The 22,002-nt window shown below is 41.9% G+C and overlaps 1 protein-coding gene across 10 annotated transcripts in view; it reads left to right on the top strand.

The window, feature by feature from the left end:
• The window catches only part of DMC1 (DNA meiotic recombinase 1), a 43,399-nt gene extending 21,879 nt beyond the window's left edge, over nt 1-21,520 (top strand). For 5 of the 10 annotated variants that reach the window (XR_016216341.1, XM_070051498.2, XM_008257039.5 and 2 more), the window contains 6 exons: nt 3,685-3,776; nt 4,138-4,211; nt 4,341-4,455; nt 4,801-4,861; nt 17,595-17,711; nt 20,237-21,520. Coding sequence is in view for 8 of the 10 variants with exons in the window: in XM_070051498.2 (XP_069907599.1) it covers nt 3,685-3,776; nt 4,138-4,211; nt 4,341-4,455; nt 4,801-4,861; nt 17,595-17,711; nt 20,237-20,306 (529 nt within the window). In the remaining 2 variants the exon portion in view is untranslated. Of the gene's footprint in view, nt 1-3,684; nt 3,777-4,137; nt 4,212-4,340; nt 4,456-4,800; nt 4,862-6,860; nt 7,010-17,594; nt 17,712-20,236 lie in introns of those variants that run through there. The other 5 variants (XR_016216342.1, XM_089307642.1, XM_070051499.2 and 2 more) reach the window with 3 other exon arrangements.
• Nucleotides 21,521-22,002: the final 482 nt, after the last annotated feature.

Below are 22,002 nucleotides of genomic sequence, written 5' to 3'. Positions count from 1 at the left end.
CCCATCTTTCTGAGTCACAGAAATCCTTTAAGGCTATCATTTAAAGGCCTGCTTTTTCTGATCTTCTCTGGTTACCTAATTTAGAAAACCTTGTCCTTCTTGACCTACTATAGAATTTTCTGTCTAAACTACTGGTGTAGGAAAACAAAGCAAAACAACCAACCAGAGAACTGTTTTAAGAAGACTGTATTGGGAAATTCCTGACCCAGGAAGTCTCTGAAGGAGACTTCTAACTCAGGGATGGAGGCTGGAACGGGCTTTAGGAAGGGGGCTCTGTTGGAGTTCAGCTAGTTTCAGAAATAGTTGATTAAGGAAGATTCTCAGGGAGGAATTGTTCTTGCAGATTAGCTGTTTGGGCAATTTGGATTTTATCAAGAAAGAGAGGACCAGTTGAGAGTTACAGCATGCAAGAGGAAGTGAGAAGAATGGGAGGGGCAGAGGAACCATGGCAATGGCCACAGAAGGTTCTCATTCTTCTGCTGTCCCCATGTCTGCTGCTGGGTTTTGATACTTTCTTTTCATGTTTCTATTTTGTCTGTAATTATGTTTTAAACTTACCTAGGCCATAGATTGTCTTATATCCTCCAGGATGCTTTGCCTTGATAATTAGTTAATATGGTAATAAATTCTATATGGTTATCAGTCAATAAATGTAGATTAATCTGAACTTCCCTTTAGAATAAACTTGGCTTTATACCCTTGATCGCATGGTATCCAGGCTTTGTAGAAACTGATGTGAAAAACATTTTTCATTGCCTCTTCCAACTCCTGTTTTCCTTGACCTGTCCACCAAAAAAAAAAAAAAAAAAAAAATCTAGTGTAAAAAAAACTTTTTAAAAATCAAGTGCTTTTGCTCCTGTACCCACATGGAAGACCAAGAAGAAGCTCCAGGCTCCTGGCTTTGGTCTGGCTCAGCCCTGGCCCTTGCAGCCACTTGGGAAGTGAACCAGCAGATGGAAGACCTCTCTGTCTCTTCCTCTCTATAACTCTGCCTTTCAAATAAATAAGAAATAAATCTTTTAAAAAAAAGTTATTAGGGAATGGCATTGTGGCATAGCATGTAAAACCATATGGGTACCAGTTCGGGTCTTGGCTGCTCCACTTCCTATCCAGCTCCCTACTAAATACACCTGGGAAAGCAGCAGAAGATGGTCCAAGTCCTTGGGACCCTGCACCTACATGGGAGACCCAGAGGAAACTCCTGCCCCTGGTTTCTGTCAGGCCCAGCTCCAGCCATTGCAGCGTTTTGGGGAGTGAACCAGTGGATGGAAGTTCCCTCTCTCTTTCTCTTTCCCTCTCTCTCTGCAATTCTGCCTTTCAAATAAATAAACAAATCTTTAAAAAAAAAATTTGACAGATAGAGTTAGACAGTGAGAGAGAAAGAGAGACAGAGAGAGAGGTCTTCCTTCCATTGGTTCACTCCCCAAATGGCTGCAATGGCCGGAGCTGGGCTGATCCAATCTGAAGCCAGGACCTAGGAACTTCTTCTAGATCTCCCACATAGATGCAGGTGCCCAAGCACCTGAGCCATCTTCTGCTTTCCCAGGCCATAGCAGAGAGCTAAATTGAAAGTGTAGCTGCCAGGACTCGAAATGGCGCTCATATGGGATGCCAGCACTGCAGGTGGCAGCTTTACCCACTCTGCCACAATACCGGCCCCTAGAAAGTAAAATTTAAAATAAAGTAAAATTAGAAGAAAGTAAATTTAGAAAGAAATAAAATTAGAAGAAAGTAAAATTTTAAAAAGATGGGCCGGCACCGCGGCTCACTAGGCTAATCCTCCACCTTGCGGCGCCGGCACACCGGGTTCTAGTCCCGGTCGGGGCGCCGGATTCTGTCCCGGTTGCCCCTCTTCCAGGCCAGCTCTCTGCTGTGGCCAGGGAGTGCAGTGGAGGATGGCCCAAGTGCTTGGGCCCTGCACCCCATGGGAGACCAGGAGAAGCACCTGGCTCCTGCCATCGGATCAGCGCAGTGCGCCGGCCGCAGCACGCCAGCCCCGGTGGCAATTGGAGGGTGAACCAACGGCAAAAAGGAAGACCTTTCTCTCTCTCTCTCTCTCTCCCTGTCCACTCTGCCTGTCAAAAATAAATAAATAAAAAATAAAAAAATTTAAAAAGATGTATTTGTTTTGAAAGGCAGAGCTACAAGGAAAGGGAAAGAAAGAGTTCTTTCATCCAGGATGGACTTGGATTGATGCCCCAAGTGGTTGAACAGCCAGGGCTGAGCCAGGCCAAAGCCAGAAGCCTGGAACTCCATCTGGGTCTCCCACATGGGTGTAGGCCCCAAGGTCTTGGACCATCTTCTGCTTTCCCAGGCACATTAGCACGGAGCTGGATCACAAGTGGAGCAGTTGGTACTTGGACCAGCGCCTGTATGGAATGCTAGCTTTGAAGATGGTGGCTTAACTCACTCTACCACAATGACTGCCTCAAAGACAGTAGATTTTAAACGCTATATAAACCAAAATCCTGGGTTGATAAACCCTTCTGGACGCTTGAGGTTACTGTTTTGATGCTTTAGTTCCTGCAGTCGTATTTATCATTTGTTGGCAATACATGATTAATGATATATTAAACTATTTCATACTGAACAGATGAGAAGTGTGAAGAGCGAATTATTTCACTTTAAAATGACTTGAGTTATAACTCAGTGATATATTTCTAGAATAGATCTATTTTTTATAGAACTGAGAACAAAAGAGACTCACACACCTTAGTTTCTAGCTTTTCTCTTGTAACTGACTTGCTGCATAATCTTCGGTCATGTACCTAATCTCTGGCAGTGTCCTCACTTGTAAAACGTTACATAGGCCATACCAACCAGCTTACATGCATTGTAAAATTTGATAATTTAACTTTTTTTGAATTATTATTTATTAGAGAGAGATCCCATATACTGGTTCACTCCCCAGTTACTGCAGTGAGAGCTGGGAATTCAGTCTGGGCCTACATGGACGGCAGGAGCTTGGCTGCTTGACTCACCATCACTGCCTCCTCCTAGGATCTCCATTAGTAGGAAGTTGGATTCAGGAGCTAGAGCCAGGAATCGAATCCTGGAGAAAGGTTTTGTCTTAACTGCTAGGCTAAATGCCTGCTGATAATTCAATATTTATTTTAAAATTTATTTATTTATTTATTTATTTACTTGGATGTCAGAGTGATAGACAAAACGAGAGAGTTCACTAGTTCATTCCTCAAATGCCCATTACAGCCAAGACTGGGCCAGGCTGACAGGGGCCCAGAACTCCATCCAGGTCTTCTCTCATGGGTGGCAGGAATCCAAGTACTTGGGCTATCAGATGCTGCCTCCCAGGCATGTTAGCAGGAAACTGGATCTGAAGTGGAGATGAAACTAGACCCCAGGCACTCCAACATGTGATGTGAGTGTCCCAAAGGGTGGTTTAACCCAGTGCACCACAATGCCTACCCCAAAATTTAATATTTAAATTCATTACTGCCTCATCATTTCTATGAGTGTTATCACTACCTAAGAGAATTTGAGGCATTTATGAAAAATAAAATATAATGTAGACTGTAAGTAATGATTAGCATCCTCTAGAATATCTCTGCAGGTATATTGTTTTACCATTCTTTTAATTTACTTACTTAAGGTAGGATGTTTTGTAGTTGTTGTCTAAGTTGTTCTGCAATTGACTCATTGAATCCTTAATCTTGGCTGCTGCAGTCGTCCGGATCGCCTTCGGGACATTGCTGATCGCTTCAATGTGGACCATGATGCTGTGCTGGACAACGTACTCTATGCACGTGCATATACTAGTAAGAGCCCATGCAGCTGGGTGTGTGGGTTATCATAAGGTTGGAAGCACTGATTTACTAATTGATTATACTAAATATTTTGACACTGTCCTTTTATCTTTTTATTTTAAAATAAAATTAATTCAGTCCACAAATTTTAATAGCTGGTAAGTTCTTGGATATTAAAATACCCTCAAATTATTTCTTATTCATTGTCTGTGAAAGGCAGAGTAGCATTTTTTGATAAATTGTCATATTTAATAAAGTCATAAATCATTAAGAGAATCCTTCCAGGATTCTTTTGCATGGCTCCCAAGGACATAAGTGATCTTAGCCTCTGCTTCTAGCTCTTAGAACATTTTCTCGCTGTATTTCCCACCAGGTGAACATCAGATGGAGCTACTTGATTATGTAGCTGCAAAGTTCCATGAGGAAGCTGGCATCTTCAAGCTATTGGTACAAGCTTCTAAGTATTGCTCACTCACAGAGCTCTTTAGCATATTACTGTTCTGTTGATTCCTATCCAAATTAATTTCTTCCTTCCAATTCCATAAACTTATTTATTTTTACATCAACCCTGTGCAGATCATTGATTCAATAATGGCACTTTTTCGAGTGGATTTCAGTGGTCGTGGGGAGTTGGCTGAAAGGCAGCAAAAATTGGCCCAGATGTTGTCACGACTCCAAAAAATCTCAGAAGGTAGATTTTTAAAATAGAATGGCTCTATCAGAGTAGCATCTGTGACTGTGTTTTAGGTGTGCTTGCAGAGATGTTCAGAGTGTCAGGAGGCAATACTTCTTAAAAAAATAAAATTACCTTTATGGGAATACATATTTTTTACCAAAAAGACTGATCCTAACCTAAATAATAACAATAACTTTAAATAAGTTGACTTATATTATCAGTGAGAAAAACAGGAATGTGATCTTGTTTCTAAAATAAATCTATAGTACGATGTTCTAAATACCAAAATCTACAATGAATGTTTTATATTTGTATTTCCCTTCTCTTAGCTTCTTTTTTTTTTTTTTTTTTTTGATACAGAATACAACGTGGCTGTTTTTGTGACCAATCAAATGACTGCCGATCCGGGAGCGACTATGACGTAAGCCTATTCTGCTTTTGTATTTCACGGTGGTTAATATCAAGATGTTAGAGTGTAAAATAGAAAATAATTTCAGGGAGTAGGCGTTTGGCATAGTGGTTCAGATTCTGCTTGGGACATCCATATCCTGTAAAGCAGTGCCTGGGTTCAAGTCCCAACTCTGCCCCAATTCCAACTTCCTGCTAATGTGGCCCCTGAGAGATAGCTGGTGATGGCTCAAGTGATTGGGTCCCTGCTACCCACATGGCGACCTGGATAAGTTATTGGATTCTGGCTTGGACCTGACCCAACCCTGGCTGTGTGTGGTCATTTACAGGGTGAACCATAAGATAGGATATTTCTATCTGCCTCTCTGTCTGCCTTTCAAATTAATTAATTAGTTAATTTTTTGAATTAAAAAATTTCAAAATAATTAGCCTTGATGTGTGCACAGATCTATCACACATAATTTTAGTACACATGCATATCACTTCATAATTGCAGATGTGAAGGGGCTTCAAAATTTTATGGAAAAGTTGAGTTAAAAGTTAATGTGGGCCTTTGCCACGGCTCACTAGGCTAATCTTCCGCCTGCAGCGCCAGCACTCTGGGTTCTATTCCCGGTTGGGGCGCCGGATTCTGTCCCGGTTGCTCATCTTCCAGTCCAGCTCTCTGCTGTCACCCAGGAAGGCTGTGGAGGATGGCCCAAGTGCTTGGGCCCTGAACCTGGCTTCGAATCAGCGCAGCATGCCGACTGTGGCGGCCATTTTGGGGGTGAACCAACAGAAGGAAGACCTTTCTCTCTGTCTCTCTCTCTCTGTCTCTCACTGTCTAACTCAGCCTGTGAAAAAGAAAAAAAAGTTAATGTGTATTTTTGACAAGCTTTTTTGTAACACCCTTTGAACCACTCATTTGTTATCTAGAGTCCATTTTCTCTACCTCTGTAAAAAGTAAATCATTTTCAGCAGTGTTTTGAGCTCTTCTTTAATCTAAAGCTGAAGGATATTGGAGGATAATAAGAAAAGGACGCTAGGGAAATGAAATTATATTCCAAATACATCAATGCCTTCTATTGCACTGATAGGCTGTGAGCCCAAAACAAAAAAAGCAGATTTTCTACAGTGTGAACATGAGGTATCTTTATAAAGGAAGCCCAGTGAGAGGATTCTCCTGTTGGAAGAAACAGAACTTCAGTCCATACTAGGCGTACAGAATTTGTTCAAGTATTTGTGCACATGCCATAACTATTGAAGGCTCTATTTGAAAGACATCAGGGAAGAGAAAGACAAAGAGAGATAAAGTACAATAGTAAAAGAAGAAAATTCAAGGAAACATTTATGGACACTGTCAAAAGTTTTGAGCATTATGGAAGTCAATAAACCAAAAAAAAAAAAAAAAGCCTGAATTCATAATAATGTTTTTAAAAAGAATTTTTAAACAATTTTTATTTTAAAAGTTTTTTTTTCCCAATTTGAGAGGTAAACCGAGAAAGCCCCAAGCCACAGTTCCATACCCCAAGTGCCTGCAATGGCCAGGACTGGGCTGGATCAGAACGGGGGCTGGAATTCAATCCAGGTATCTCTTGTGGGCATCAGGGACCCAACAACTCGAAATATCACCTGCTGTCTCCCATTGTCCACATTTGCAGGAAGCTGGGATTGGGAGCTGGAACCAGGAATCAAGCCTAGGCACCTCCAACATGTGTCTGGGCACGCCAATCATTGTGTTAACCAGTAGGCCAAACACCTGCCCCTAGAAAGTTTTTAACCAGAAAAAAAGTTGCAAGAGTAGTGCAATAAATGCCCATATATCCTTCACCCAGGATCATTAATTGCAACAGCTTGCCCCTTTTTTCTTCCCGCATGTATGTATATAAAATCTTTGTGTTCTCTCTTCGTCTCTCCCTCTTTCTCCATACACACACACACACACACACACACTATGTATATATATATGTATATATTGTAGTGAACCATTTAAGAGGTGTATTTTCTCCTAAACCATTGAAAATTATTTGCAGATATCATAACACTTTATCCCTTACTGCTTCATCGTATCTCGTTTAAGAACAAGAACATTTTCCTGTGAAACCACAGCACAATCACCACATTCAGGAAGTTCAGTATCAGCATAACAGTGCTGCCTAGCACGAGAGTCTCCAGCTTTCCTGACAATGTGATTTTGTGGTGTTGAGTTTTTTATTTTGCTTTGTTTTCAAATTAGTATCAGTTACAGATTGTGCATTATATGTAGTTATCATCTCTCTCTATTCTCCTTGCATCAGAAGAGCTCCTCAACCTTTGTTAGACTTTCATGGCATTGACATTTTTGAAGAACAGACCAAATGTTTTGCAATGTCTCTCAATTTGATTTTTCCTCCTCATTATTTAAAATGTTAAACATTTTTGGCAGGAAACCTACATAAGTGATATTATGGTCTTCTCAATCTGTCATCTCAGGAGGCACATGATGGTAGTTTGTTCCATTATTAGTGTTGTTAAGTTTGATCATGTGATGAAATGGTATTCACAGAATTTCTGCATTGTCAAAGAGAATTACAAAATTTTCTTTTGTAATTAAATAAATGATTTGTGGGGCAATATTTTGAGACTGTGCAAATATCTTGTTCTGTAATACCTTTCATTCATTTATTTTAACATCCATTAAATATTCTTGGATACATAATTTATTAAATTATATCATCCTGATGTTTGCAATACAGAGTGATAATACATTGAAACCTAGGCATCCAGATAGTGGCAGATAAAATGAGTCACTGACATATATAATTAAGAGATATTTGGTATGCTGCTATAAATTATATAAATTATAATAAAATATGTCTCTCTTTATTTAAGCATTTTCTAAACTTAACCCTAATAGTATTGCTGCATCTTCTGCAGTATTATATATCTCTCACATTTCAAAACACTTTTATGAGTATTTCCTACTTTATTGGAAGAAATTTCAATGGTATTAAGTTAAAAAGATTGAGGAGGGGAAAATCAGTCATTTATTTATTCAACAAATATTTATTGAAAATATACTATGTCAAGATTCTGGGAATTCACTAGCAAATGAAAGAGACAAAAATATTGCCTTCCATTAAAAAAAATGATGTCCGTTTGGTTCAAAATTGTAAAATCTTGGTAAGTCACACATATGGTCTGGAGTATACTCCTTGAGCAAGGAAGGCCATCCTCATTTTGTGGGGTATCTTTCATATACAGGACATAAAGCACCACAAAGAGAATAATTTTAAACTGAAGAGAAATGGAAGATTTTTAAGGTGCAATTTAAAGAGAAAAAAATGACTCATTGGCTCAGAGGGAGGAAGTGGGTTGCATTCAAATAAAAGAATGCTGTTCTTCAGGTGTAGGGAGGGAACATTGAAGAGGTGAAAACTGTCACTCTAGAGTTGGAAGGCAGAAGACATCGGTAGCAATTAGGTCAAATAGGGGTTCTTTTTCTTATATTTGTAGAAAGTTTCCAAAAGAGTAAAATCGTTTTGACTAACCCCCATAAGACAATGGAAGGAGAACTAGAGAGACGTCAGAAAGCAAATAAGAAAGCAAATAATCGAAAAGAGCACTGGAACAGGGAGGAGATGCATACCGAAGTGAGCTAGGGGAGGAAGAGGAGGGAACAAAGGCTGCTGTGTTCACTGGGCGACTCCGCCTCACAACATTATCTCTTCCACCTGGCTGAGTCGTAAGGAAACAAGGTTCACTATAATTAGGACATTCTGAGGGATATTAAATGATAACAATACAAATTAAATACATGTCTTCTTGTAAAACACAAAAATTGCCACATCCAGATGAAAAAAAATCAGGACAGTTTTAAACTAAAGGATTTCAAATGCTATTAGAGAACCTCCCATAAAGAAAATATCTTTGTTTCTCAGTGTGGAGTAACTCCAAGCTGCAGCTCGCCTGGGGCCTGTCAGAGAAATATCACTATAATTGGTATGAGTCCCCAAGTGCACTGACGATAATTGAGGCTTATATCCCATGCATTCTACTTGATGGCACATCGTATTAAAAAGAAACAAAATTATAGAGGCAAGGAGTTGCCATATGATACAGCAGAGCCCTAGACTCTAGATGAGACTTACAGATAGGGAGTTTAGAACTGGAATGATCTAGGCCCACAGATAAAAATCAAAGCATCAGCTTTTCAAGCACTACACTAGGGCAAATAATAAGAAAAGCGACAAATAAGATTGTGATAGTGCCCTCTATATCATTTGTGTATTTGTTTTCCTAAAAAAAAAAAAGTCTTCAGGGGGCCGGCGCTGTGGTGTAGTAGGCTAAGCCTCTGATCGTGGCACTGGCAGCACATGTGGGCACCAGTTCGTGTCCCGGCTGCTCCTCTTCCATCCACCTCTCTGCTTGTGGCCTGGGAATGCAGCGGAAGATGTCCCAAGTACTTGGACCCCTGAACTCCCATGGGGACCCTGGGAGAAAGCTCCTGGCTCTGGGCTTCAGATTGATTCTGCTTCGGCCATTGTGGTGGCCATTTGGGGAGTGAACCAGCAAATGAAGACCTTTCTCTATTGTCTTTCCCTCTCTATCTGTTAACTACATTTCAAATAAATAGATAAAATCTTAAAAAGTCTTCTTAGACCACTTGCAGTCTTATAAATGTGCAATCAGTTGGTTTTTTAAGGATGTCACTGACTTGACATCACTAGCATAAATTAGAGGTAATACGGTTCGAGAAGAAACACAGAACCAGAGTCACTAATGTGGTGACCTTATGCAAGTCTTTTAAACTGTTTGACCTTCATATTCTTCCCCTCCAAAACTGAGAGCTTTTACTTCTTACTTAACATGCATCAGGTACTTTCTTTTTTTTTTTTTAAGATTTTATTTATTTATTTGAGAGGTAGAGTTACAGATAGTGAGAGGGAGAGACAGAGAGAAAGGTCTTATGTCCATTGGTTCACTCCCCAAATGGCCACAACGGCTGGAGCTGCGCCGATCCGAAGCCAGGAGCCAGGAGCTTCTTCCCGGTCTCCCATGTGGGTGCAGCGGCCCAGGGACTTGGGCCATCTTCTACTGCTTTCCCAGGTCACAGCAGAGAGCTGGATGGGAAGAAGAGAAGCAGGGACTAGAACCGGTGCTCATATGGGATGCCGGTGCCACAGGCAGAGGATTAACCTACTGCACCACGGCGTTGGCCCGCACCAGGTACTTTCATGTATCATCTCATACACTTCTCATGTGATCTGCTGCAACTCAGCCTCCTGGAGCCTCCTTGTGCTTTTTATGAAACAAATCTCAGATGTGGCTGCACCCCACCCCACAAAAAGCTCAGAATTCCATTTTCAAAATGTTGAAAAAAGTATAGTTTTTTTTTTTTTTTTTGCATATTTTGGGAGCAGACATAAAGTGTTACTTAGCAAAACTTATTAAACATAACTTTTTTAAAAGATTAATTTTTTTTGAAAGTCAGAGTTAAAGAGAAACTGAGGGAGAAAGATCTTCCATCTGCTGGTACACTCCCTAAATGGCCGCAACGGCCAGCACTGGGCCAGTCCAAAGCCTGGAGCCAGGAGCTTCATCTGGGTTTCAAATGTGGGTAGCAGGGGCCCAAGCACTAGGGTTGTCTTCTGCTTTTCCCATGCAATTAACATGGTGTTGAATTGGAAACAGAGTAACCAGGACTTGAACTGGTGGCCATATGGGATGCCAGCATTGTGGGTGGCAGCTTTACCCATTTCAACACAACACTGGCCCCAATATCATTTTTTTGAAAAGCATTCCAGGCTGGTGCTGAGGTCCAGGAGGATGAGCCTCTGTGTGCAATGCTGACATCCCATATTGGAGCACTGGTTTGTATCCCAGCTGCTCTGCTTCTGATTTAGATCCCTGATAATATGCCTGGGAAGGCAGCAGAAATCGGCCTAAGTACTTGGGCCCTGAGACCTGGATGGACAGCCATTTGGGGAATGATTCAGCAAATGGAAGCGCTCTCTCTTCCTCTCCCTCTGTCATTCTGCCTTTCAAATAAATAAAATACATCTTAAAAAAAAAAATTCTTCTCTTTCCCTAAAATTCTTACATTTGACAGTTCTCTTTGTTCCCCATCTTGCTCTCATCTCAAAAGCTCCTCCTCACTGTTGGACAGGTTCAATCAGCTTCTCTTTCCTCAATGGGTCCTTCCTCAGAAATTCCATCTGTACCCCTTACAAGTGGAAGCATCAGGAGTATCTGTTGTCCTTCAAGTTTGCCCTTGCCCAGGCCCCTAAGGCACCACACTGCAACCAGTGTTTGAAGCAGGGGTTATGATTATTCCTAAACTGTAACAGTGGAAGAAGAGGCTCAGCGAACTTAGTGCTTGCCCACAACGCAACTTACAACTGAGGGAGTCAGGATTTGAACCCAGGCATCTTTGACTTCAAAGCTGACGTTCTGTGAGTCTCACCATGCTCTCTTCCCATCCATCCCATAACTATGTTTCATCAGCACATCATCCTAAGTGGAAGTAGACAGCCCAGGCTGTTCTGGGTCTCAGCTTCAACAATGTGCCGTATGCTGTTCAACCAGAGGGAGAGAAATGAAATAACCTTTCTCTGTCCTTTTTTATGCCAAAATCCACCCACCGCTCTTCCTCCTCCTCTCTGTACTCCTCGGTCTCCTGAGAAAAGGAGGAAGGAAGAGAAGAAAATGTGAAAGAAGGGAAAATAAGAGAATAGGCTAAAGGAGGCTTGTGGGTGGTTTGATGATGCTGTTTTAACTTGGTCAGAAATAGAAGTAAATTAAAGGCCTCTAAAGCGCTGTGGAATGTGACTGCACCTTCTTGTACTTTACCCCAAGACTTGGTTATAGCTGCTGGAAGTTGGGAAGTTCAAGTAAACTTCGAAAGGGCAACTGTTTGAACAGAATCATTTAGTTTAGTGATAACAGTTATCATTTATTGGGGATCTTTTATGTGCCAAGGTTACTGTAAGGGTAGAGCTATGTACATAAATGACTAGATGTGGTTCCTGGCATATAGTAGACTCCCAAAGAGCTATATTAAAAGCATCTTGAATCCTCACATCAGGCCTAAAAGGTAAGGTCTTTTTGTTTCCACTTTGCAGTGAAAGAAACTGAGGTTCAGAAATGTAAGTGTCTAATCCAAGGAAATGTAGGTAATAAGCCTTTGAGTCAGGATTAGGAAAGCAGAGGAATAATAATAATTGTAGCCCTGGGATAATGCCTTAGGTGAATTATTTCATTTTATTCTCACAATTATCCTACCAGACAAGCACAGTTACTGTCGTCCATCTACAATGAACAAACAGAAACTTGGGATGTTCAAACAATTTTCCTGACATCACACAGCTGACAAGCCAGAATTTGAACCCAAGTCTAATTCCAGAGCTCACACACCATACAGTGTATCAGAGCTGTTTCTGCTTGGGGAAAGCCTGGCATGCTGTCATCCAAAAGGCTTTGCAGGGGTGTGCCCATTACACTAGTGACTTGACCACAGCTCAGGACCCTCAGCCTTGCAGGCAAAGATTTGATTTGGTCAGCCTTTTGAGAACCAGTCCATCTCTCAGAGGCAGACTCACATGAATGAAACTCACAAGACTGAAAAACCAGAGGATCAGTCTATTGAAAATGAAAAATAGAGCTACATGTGAGGTCCATGTGACCAGTGCATTCCCTCACTGTATATAGGCCTCTGTATAAATCCAAATTTTAATCCATAATTATTTACTAAATATGGAATCCATGCAAAGAGAAATAATTAGATGACTTAAAAGAATGTTGGCCATATAGTAAAGACTCTAAATCTTAGTTGTGGTTATTATTAGTAGTAATACTTGCATACACCAGAGGGAGGTCATGAGTCTCCTAAACTTACTTTCAATGAAAAAGAATTTTTTTTTAAATCTTTTGTTATTTATTTGAAAGAGTTACAGAGGGAGAGGGAGAGACAGAGAGAAAGGTCTTCCATCTGGTTTACTCCCTAGATGATCACAACAGCCAGCACTGGGCCAGGCCAAAGCCAGACAGGGACCCAGACACTTGGGCATCTTCTGCTGCTTTTTCCAGGCCATTATCAGGGAGCTGGCTCAGAAGTGGAGTATCTGGGACATGAGCTGGTGCCCATATAGGATGCTGGCATCACGAATGGTAGCTTTATCCACTCTGCCACAATGCCAGCCCCACACAAAAAATATTTTATATGGGTGCATTTATGCATCTTTCCAGGGAAAAGTCTGTATCTTTAGTTAAAGTATCAAAGTGTTAGAGCTCTACAAGAAATGTTAAAAGCCATAACATACACTCAATATTATACAGAATCCTGGATACCTTGATGAAGCAAACAAAATTGGTTTGATATTATTTCAGAACTAAAGCTATTATGCTATGTTGCAGAATAGGTTATACTTAATCTATTTTGATTAATATAGCCTCTTAGTTTATGAGTCAGTTTTGAGGATTTTTTATCCACATAATATCTTTTTTTTATAAAGATTTATTTATTTATTTGAAAGTCAGAGTTACAGAGAGGGGAGAGGCAGAGAGAGAGAGAGAGAGAGAGAGAGAGAGGTCTTCCATCTGATGGTTCACTCCCCAACTGGCTATGACAGCCAGAGCTGCACCCATCTGAAGCCAGGAGCCAGGAGCTTCTTCCCAGTCTCCCACGTGGGTGCAAGGGGGCCCAAAGACTTGGGCCATATTCTACTGTTTTCCCAGGCCATAGCAGAGAGTTGGATCGGAAGTGGAGCAGCCGGGACTAGAACCAGCGCCCATATGGGATGCCGGCACTTCAGGCTAGGGCATTAAGCCACTGCACCACAGTGCCAGCCTCATAATATCTTTTCTTAAAAGCTTTATAGGGCTGGCGCTGTGGTGTAGTGGGTAAAGCTGCCACCTGCAGTGCTGGCATCCCACATGAGCACCAGTTCAAGTCCTGGCTGATCCACTTCAAATCCAGCTCTCTGTTATGGCCTGGGAAAGCAGTAGAAGATGATTTAAGTATTTGGGCCCCTGTACCTGCATGAGAGAACCAGACTGGAGGAGGCTCCTGGCTCCTGGCTTCAGATGGGCACAGCTCCAGCCGTTGCGGTCAACTGGGGAGTAAACCAGCAGATGGAAGACCTCTCTCTCTGTCTCTCCTACTCTCTCTGTGTAATGCTGACTTTCAAGTAAAATAAATACATCTTTTTTTAAGAAAAAAAAAAAGCTTTATGTATTTATTTGAGAGGCAGAGTGACAGAGACAGAAACAGAAAAAGAGAGAGCGCGAGCGAGCTTCCATCCACTAGTTCATTTCCCAAATGGCTACAACAAACAGGTCTGGACCAGGAAGAAACCAGGAAAGGGAAACTGCATCCGGGTCTTCCACGTGGGTGGCAGGGGCCCAAGCACTGGACTCAACATCCGCTGCCTTTCCAGGTGTAGTAGCAGGAAGCTGGCTGGGAGGCAGAGCAGCCGGGACTCAAACCAGCACTCAGATACGGGATACGAGCTTCGTAAGCAGCAGCTTACCCTGCTATGCCAGCATGCTGCCACCATGTCTCTTCTATAAGTTTCTAAGCAAATCCTGCAATCCTTTTTGCAAATCCAGTAATTTATTTCCCCTTAGTTCATTCAAAGGATATCCTTTCGGGGATGACATTGTTAACATTCAGTTCTTCAATTAGGGTAATCAATGGCACACAGTGGCACCTGTTCTCCTTTGTCCGTAGGGTGTTACCTTGGTAACAGCTAACAACAGTGCACTAAAAATCATAGCTTCAGCTTCCCACTCTTCCCTAGGTTATCTATAAAGGAAGGAAGAATATTTTAATTCAGGGGAGTCTATCTCTTTTTAAATTTGCCTTTCTGTCAGAACAGCCTTCAAAAGTCCCTTGAATTATAACTTTTTAAAGGATGTGTCACAAATCTGTGTCCAGGAGGACCTAGATCAGGGACATCCAAAGTTTGCTTCTCTGTATTCATCCTATGGAAGACCTACTATGTTATAGCACTTTTCTAGGCACCAGAGTTACAGGATGAACAGGGATTTAGCATATAATAAGGGAGTGAAACCCATGAATTAAAAATAAAATGGCGCATGCTTTAATAGAGGAATATGCACCATGGCAGGGTCAGGGGATGGAACAAAGGGTCCCAAGGGAGGTGTCTCCTGAAGGACGAGGAGCTGTGGAAGAACACGTGCTAGGGAAAGGGCTTTCGTTTCAAAGGGACCTCTTGTGCAAAGGCTTTGAGGAGACGGCTTCCCGAAATATGAAGGGTTTCAGAGGGAAGGAGGAAGATACCTGCAGGCGGAGATAGACAGAGGAGGACGTAGGGGAGCGTCTTCCTGAGAACCCTTGTTTTCTCTATGAAGCAGCAGGCAATGTCATCCGAGGTGAGGAGACAAGGATGGAAGAGAAGACTCAAAGATACCACAGACGTTTTGTGAAAGGGAAAATAGAGCTAACCATGCACACCGAGTAGTAGAGAGATCTGCTGTGAGAAGCAGTTAACAGAGCTCTGATGTCTCTCTGCCCATTAAGTTAAACTGACCATCCTTTCTTATCTCCTCTTTTTAAAAAATTATTTATTTGAAAGGCAATGAAAGAAAGGAGAGAGAGAGAGAGAGAGAGAGATCTGTCTGCTAACTCACTTCCCAGATGACTGCAACACAGCCAGGGCTGGGCCAGTCTGAAGCTGGGAGCCAGGAACTCCATCTGGATCTCTAGTGGGTGGCAGGAACCCAAGTACTAGGGCCGTTACCTGCTGCCTCCCAGGCACATTAGCAGGAAGCTGGCTTGGCAGCACAGAGTAGCCAAGACTCAAAACTCTGATATGGGCTGCGGGGTGTAGCAAGCAATGGCTTAATTTTGCTGCACCACAATAGCCACCCCTTCTTTATCTCCTCGATTGAAATTTCCAACTCGTCCAATCTTATTTTTACATAATTTCTGTAAAAGCGTTATCTTTCTGCAGCCCAATAGTCTCCTTGGAATTTTTGTCGCTTCATATTTTAATTTCAAAAGCCATTTTTGAGCACCCACGGCATAACTGGTTGCTACAGAGCAAAACACAATGTAGCCTGCTCTTAAGGAGCTTATTGATAGGGCATAGGAGATGGATCGAGAAAGAATATAATAATGAAGTAAATTATAGTTCTTTTGTATTTATTTATTTATTTGAAAGTCAGAGTTACACAGAGAGAGGAGACGCAGAGAGAGAGAGAGAGGTCTTCCATCCGCTGGTTCACTCCCCAAAAGGCCTCAACGGCCGGAGCTGTGCCAATCCGAAGCCAGGAGCCAGGAGCTTCTTCCGGGTCTCCCACACGGGTGCAGGGGCCCAAGGACTTGGGCCATCTTCTACTGCTTTCCCAGGCCATTGCAGAGAGCTGGATCAGAAGTGGAGCAGCCAGATCTCGAACCAGTGCCCATATGGGATGCCAATGCTTCAGGCCAGGGCGTTAACCCGCTGCGCCATAGCACCGGCCCCCTAGCCATTTCATCCAACTGAGATGACCTGAGATGACTTTATTGCTTTACTGCCCCTTCATCTGCCTGGTGTAGCAAACCAACCTTCCAACTTCCTGACTACTGTTAGTCTTAACCGCTTGACTGCTACTGCTTTGATAGCGATTCACTACAAAATAATTGTATGTTCTTCTTCCTCTGTGGACCTGATAAATCTTAGCCTATCCCATCCAACCTAGGGATCTTCTAGTCCTAACCTCTGAACCATTGAATCTAGCAGCAGTTTATCTCAGCAAACCCTTTACCAGAGAACGTCTAGCTTCATCAGCCCCCAGCCATGTATTTAACCTCATACCTGTCAGCCACGTATTCAGACACCAAGCCGCAAGCTTAGAGTGCCAGAACCTGAGCACTTTGATGGAGCAGGCACAGGCTGAATTGACTCTGTAACTATAGTGTCTCAGAGATAAAGCCATAATGCTGAGTACAGCTTATTTTGATCAAGTGTAGCCTTTTATTGATGACTTCTGAGCCCAGGTTGTTTTCTGCACCAGCTCAAATGATCAAGTTGCTTTTGTTCTTCATTCTGTTAATGTGGTTTATTACATTTATGATTTATGTTGAACCACCCTTGCATTCCTGGGATAAATCCTTCATGGTCATGGCGTATAGTCCTTTTAATATGCATCTGGATTCAATTTACTGCCTACCACCATAATTTTTTGAATCCACATAAGACCCTGTATGAGCTAATCTTTTCAATATCTAAATTAGAATAGACTTTGCCTATCCATAACAAAGATAGTTCCAAGATTGTTCTCACTGCAGATTTATAACCAGCACAACATCGAAGGATTCCAATATACAGTTAATGAACAAGAAAGAAATTCTTAATCTGTCCCATTTCATGGAGAAAGTTGGGTATTTCTTACTCATTAGTCTAGAATAGTGTCTGGTATGTAAATATTTTTGATAAATGAATGAATTAATTCAGTGTTTACATTTTGTAAAAAAACAAAATTTGCTGAAGTTTAAGAATTAGTCTAGGCCTGTGCTTTTTCAATACTAACTTATTATAAAAAAAAAAAAGTCAAACAAAACATGGACTATTTGCATAAGAATCACAGAAGCCTGAAGTAGGTGGTCATGGGGTGTATAGCAGTTCCAGACGACATCCTACTCCATGTTGGATGAGCAGGCTTGTTTGGAATATGCATCTACTCATCTCCTGTCACCTCCACAGAAAGCCTGCATTGTGATAGCAGACATGGCTGTGTGTAGCCAATATCATGGAACCTGAAGATGTGTTTCATTAATTCAGCTTTCAGGCAGATCCCAAAAAACCCATCGGGGGACACATTCTGGCTCATGCTTCAACAACAAGAATAAGCCTGCGAAAGGGAAGAGGAGAGCTGAGAATTGCCAAGATTTATGACAGGTAAATATTTTCCTTTTCTTCCTCAGATTCTTGTACATATGGTATTAAACAATTGTCTCTTGAAAGTCTATGATTATTCTACTGGAAGATGCTACCTGTTTGAATTCCTCTCCCAATTTTTTCAATTGATTGAGAAGTCCCTACTATGTGCTAGGTACTAGGGATTCAGGAATTCTGTTAACACATAGACATGGTCCCCGACCTTTGAAGGCACCCAGTGTAGCTAGATAAGGAAACATCAATTCCAACTAGAGTCCTAAGTACAAATGTTGTACAGAAGAGCAACATTTGGGAATTTAGTCTCCTTTCTTTTCACTTGGTTAACTCCATTTGCTTTTCAGATGACAGTTGATTTTTTAATATTTTTTCTAATTGACATAAAAAGTGTAGATATTTATATGTCATGTATGCCAGAATTAGCTTTATGTGTCTTCTCCACTAAAACTTCAGTTTTCCCTATCTCTACCTAAAAATGCTCTTAAACATTTCCCAGAAAGTGAGACAGATGTAAGGATGGCCATCAGACCCAGAGAGACCTTGACTTTGGTCTCACACTCTAGGCCTAAATACACACACACACACACACACACACACACACACGGATGTATATATACACACACATATAGATGTGTATATATATGTATATAACTACTGATTAGGAAGTATAAATTTAGTAAATTTGTACAGAGAAACCTACTGTACATCAGCTGTTACAGGTTCTTTGAGATAAAGCAGTGAATAAAACAAAAAGACAAGTCCCTGCCCCCACAGAGCTTACATTCATCCCATTGATGATTTTTTTAAAGATTTATTTTATTTGAAAGAATAACGGGGTGGGGGAAGATCTTCCATCCGATGGTTCACTCCCCAAATGGCCGCAATGGTCAGAGCTGGACCAGGCTGAAGCCAGGAGCTTCGTCCAGGTCTTCCACATGGGTGGCAGGGCTCAAGCACTTAGGCCATCTTCAGCTGCTTCCCCAGGCACATTAGCAAGGACCTGGATCAACAGTGGAGAGGCCAGGACTCAAACAGACGCCCATATAAGATGCTGGTGCTGCAGCAGCAGCTTTACCTAGTATGCCACAACACCAGCCCTGATAATGATTTTTTAAAAAGATTTATTTATTTATTTGTAAGGCAGAGTTACAGAGAGAAGGAGAGAGAGAGACCTTCCATCCACTCATTCACTCCCTAAATGGCCACAATGGCAGGGGCTGTGCCAGGCAAAGCCAGGAGCCTGGAGCTCCATCCAGGTCTCCCACGTGGGTGGCAGGGCCCAAGTAGTTGGACCATCTTCTTCTGCTTTACCAGGAGCATTAGCAGGGAGCTGAATCAGAAGTGAAGCAGCCAGTACTCAAACTGGAGCTCATATGGGATGGTGGTATCACATTATTTTTATAATTTTTCTATTTATTTTTATTTACTAGAGAGAGAGAGAGAGAGAGAGATCTTTCATCTGCTAGTTTGCTTCCCAAATACCTGTAACAGCTAGGTCTGGGCCAGGCTGAAGCCAGGAGCCTGTAACTCAGTTCAGGTCTCCCATGTGGGCGGCGGGGACCAGGGCTTGAGCCATCAATGCTGCCTCTCAGGCTGTGCATTAGCAGAGGTGGGACTTCAGCTCAGGCACTCTCGTACTGCATGTGAGTGTCCCAGAATGCATCTTAACCACTAGGACATAGGTCTGTCCCATTGATAATTTGTATACTGTATGCCATCCTCTCTAGACCTTAGCTCCACATCAGAGTTCAGCTCCTGGGTTAGAGCCCAGCCCCAGTCCTGATTCCAGCTTCCTGCTGATGCATACCTTAACAGGCAGAAAGTGATGGCCCAAGTGGTTGGGTTCCTTGCACCTGCACGGGAGAAGGATCGAGCACCAGCTCCCAGCTTCAGCCTGCTCCAGCCATGGCTATTGTGAGCTAGTGTATGGGAGATCTCTGCCTGTCTGTCTGCCTCTCTCTCTCTCTCCCTTTCAAAAATAATTTAAAAAAAAAAAAAAAAAAAAAAAAAAACAGGGACCAGAGTTGTGATGTAGCAAGTACAGCTGCTGCCTGCAATGCTGGCATCCCATATGGGTGCCCCACTTCTGATCCAGCTCCCTGCTAATGGCCTGGGAAAGCAGCAGAGGGTGGCTCAAGTGCTTGGGCCCTGCACCCACATGGGAGACCCGGAAGAAGCCCCTGACTCCTGGCTTCAGTCTGGCCCAGCCTGTCTCTTCTTCCCTCTGTGTATCTGACCTTCAGATAAATAAATAAATCTTAGAGAGAAAGAAAGAAAGAAAGAAAGACTGCTGTGAAATCAGAGAAGCCCCCAAGGATCTGCGAGGTGACGCCTGAGACCACACTGAAGAACACCCGGTTACCCCTTTTGCCTATTTCCAAGCTTGGGATAGAGTCCACATTTAGCTGTACCAGCTCTGAGATGTCCCTGGAGACTCAGACTGATGGGAGCATGATGCCTGTGACATGATTATAGTATTTATAGAAATAGCGCTTTTTATAAACTTCTGTTCCCTTGTATTTTGTTAGCCCTGAGATGCCTGAAAATGAAGCCACCTTCGCAATAACTGCTGGAGGAATTGGGGATGCCAAGGAGTAGGTGGCGAATTGATGCAGATTGCCTCTCAGTGCTCATTAGGAGCTCAAGAGACGGGAAGGCAGTCTTGAATTCCAGATCTTGAAATAAGAGTTTGTTTTCTTCACTTCTTTTTAAAGGAAAGTCAGCAAGAGAGGTTTAAATCTTAAATTAATCTTAAAAGTTCCTGATTTATAACTATACATTGCATGTATATATATATATTCTGAATTATATATGACATCTAAAATATATACACTTGAATATATATACATGAATATATATATATACCCATACACAAATTTAAAACTAGTTGAGAAAGAGATACCTGCTGCCTTCACTTACGCTTTTCAAATTAAGCCACGAAGCAGATGGACAGTCTAAAAACTCAGCAGTGCCCCATGCTCCTGCAGACGTTCCCGGGAACACTGCTGGGGGTACAGCACCACTAACGTGGAGAGCCGGTGCCTTCCGCAGGAGGGACGTTTCAGGGAGGAGTGCTCATGGGACACACACCAAAAACTCTCTTCTTATTTACAATATCTAGCTGTAAATCAGCTTGATAGCAATAGATAAGAAATATTAAATTAAACCAAATTTTAAATGATTTGGCTTTTTGACAAGTTGAAATTACTTTTTTTTAAATGTAATTTTTTATTTTTTAAAGATTTATGTATTTATTTGAAAGGCAGAGTTACAGAGAGGCAGAGGCAGAGGCAGAGGCAGAGAGAGAGAGAGAGAGAGAGAGAAATGTCTTCCATCAGTTGGTTCACTCCCCAAATGGCCACAACAGCAGAAGCTGGGCTGATCCAAAGCCAGGAGCCTGGAGCTTCTTCCAGGTCTCCCATGCGAGTGCAGGGGCCCAAGGCCTGGGGCCACCCTCCACTGCTTTCCCAGGCCATAGCAGAGAGCTGGATTGGAAGTGGAACAGCCGGGTCTCAAACCGACATCCCATATGATTTGGGTGGTGGCTTTACCCACTGAGCCATAGCACCGGCTCCAAAAAATGTATTTTTGGTACACACATATTCTCTTGGAAAATAAAGAGAATCTAGTTACAAAATTTACAATTTAGGCTACAAAGCATGATTTTTATAAGTTTTAGATACAGAATTCAAGCTATTTTTTAAAATAGTAAAGTTGATTTAAATGTAAAATTTCTAAGTAGTGATTTTAGAAATGTGTAAAAGAATATTGTTTTTCTGATTGTTAAAAATAAAATCTGTATTCAAAATGTATGTATGATGAAATTATTTAGAAATTAAAATACTAATGATGTTTACAATGATAATCTTACAGACTTCGAAAAGATTTAATGTTTTCTGTTGTATCAACTTAAATGAAAATCCGAGCATTGGAAGTCCCATTTGTAACAGAAGGTGTTTGGCTGCTGCTAAATGCTAAATGATGAAGAGGAGGAGCGGGAAGGAAGGTGTGGCTCCTGCCCTCAAGGAGGTGCACAGTTAAAAGACTAACAAACAGTTATAAAGATAAGACAGCAAACGATGACGTAGTTGACTAGTAGTGTGGTCCTGGGTTGACCCTTAAGAAAAAGTAGAAATCTAAAATTGGCAGAGACAGCAGGTGCAAAGGTGCAGAAGCTGGGGTTTGGAAACACAGAGGAGACCAACTTGACAAGCAGAAGTGTTCACAATGCACAGTACTGGGAAATAAGCTTTTCCCCTTCTTTTTCCCTTTTTTTAAACCACAGAAGCTGTTT

Source organism: Oryctolagus cuniculus, chromosome 11, assembly GCF_051225735.1.
Source record: "Oryctolagus cuniculus isolate XC-2025 breed Fujian yellow rabbit chromosome 11, ASM5122573v1, whole genome shotgun sequence".
Taxonomy (NCBI): Eukaryota; Metazoa; Chordata; class Mammalia; order Lagomorpha; family Leporidae; genus Oryctolagus; species Oryctolagus cuniculus.
The sequence above is the reverse complement of the archived record's forward strand: the minus strand, read 5'-3'. Positions and strand labels throughout refer to the sequence as shown.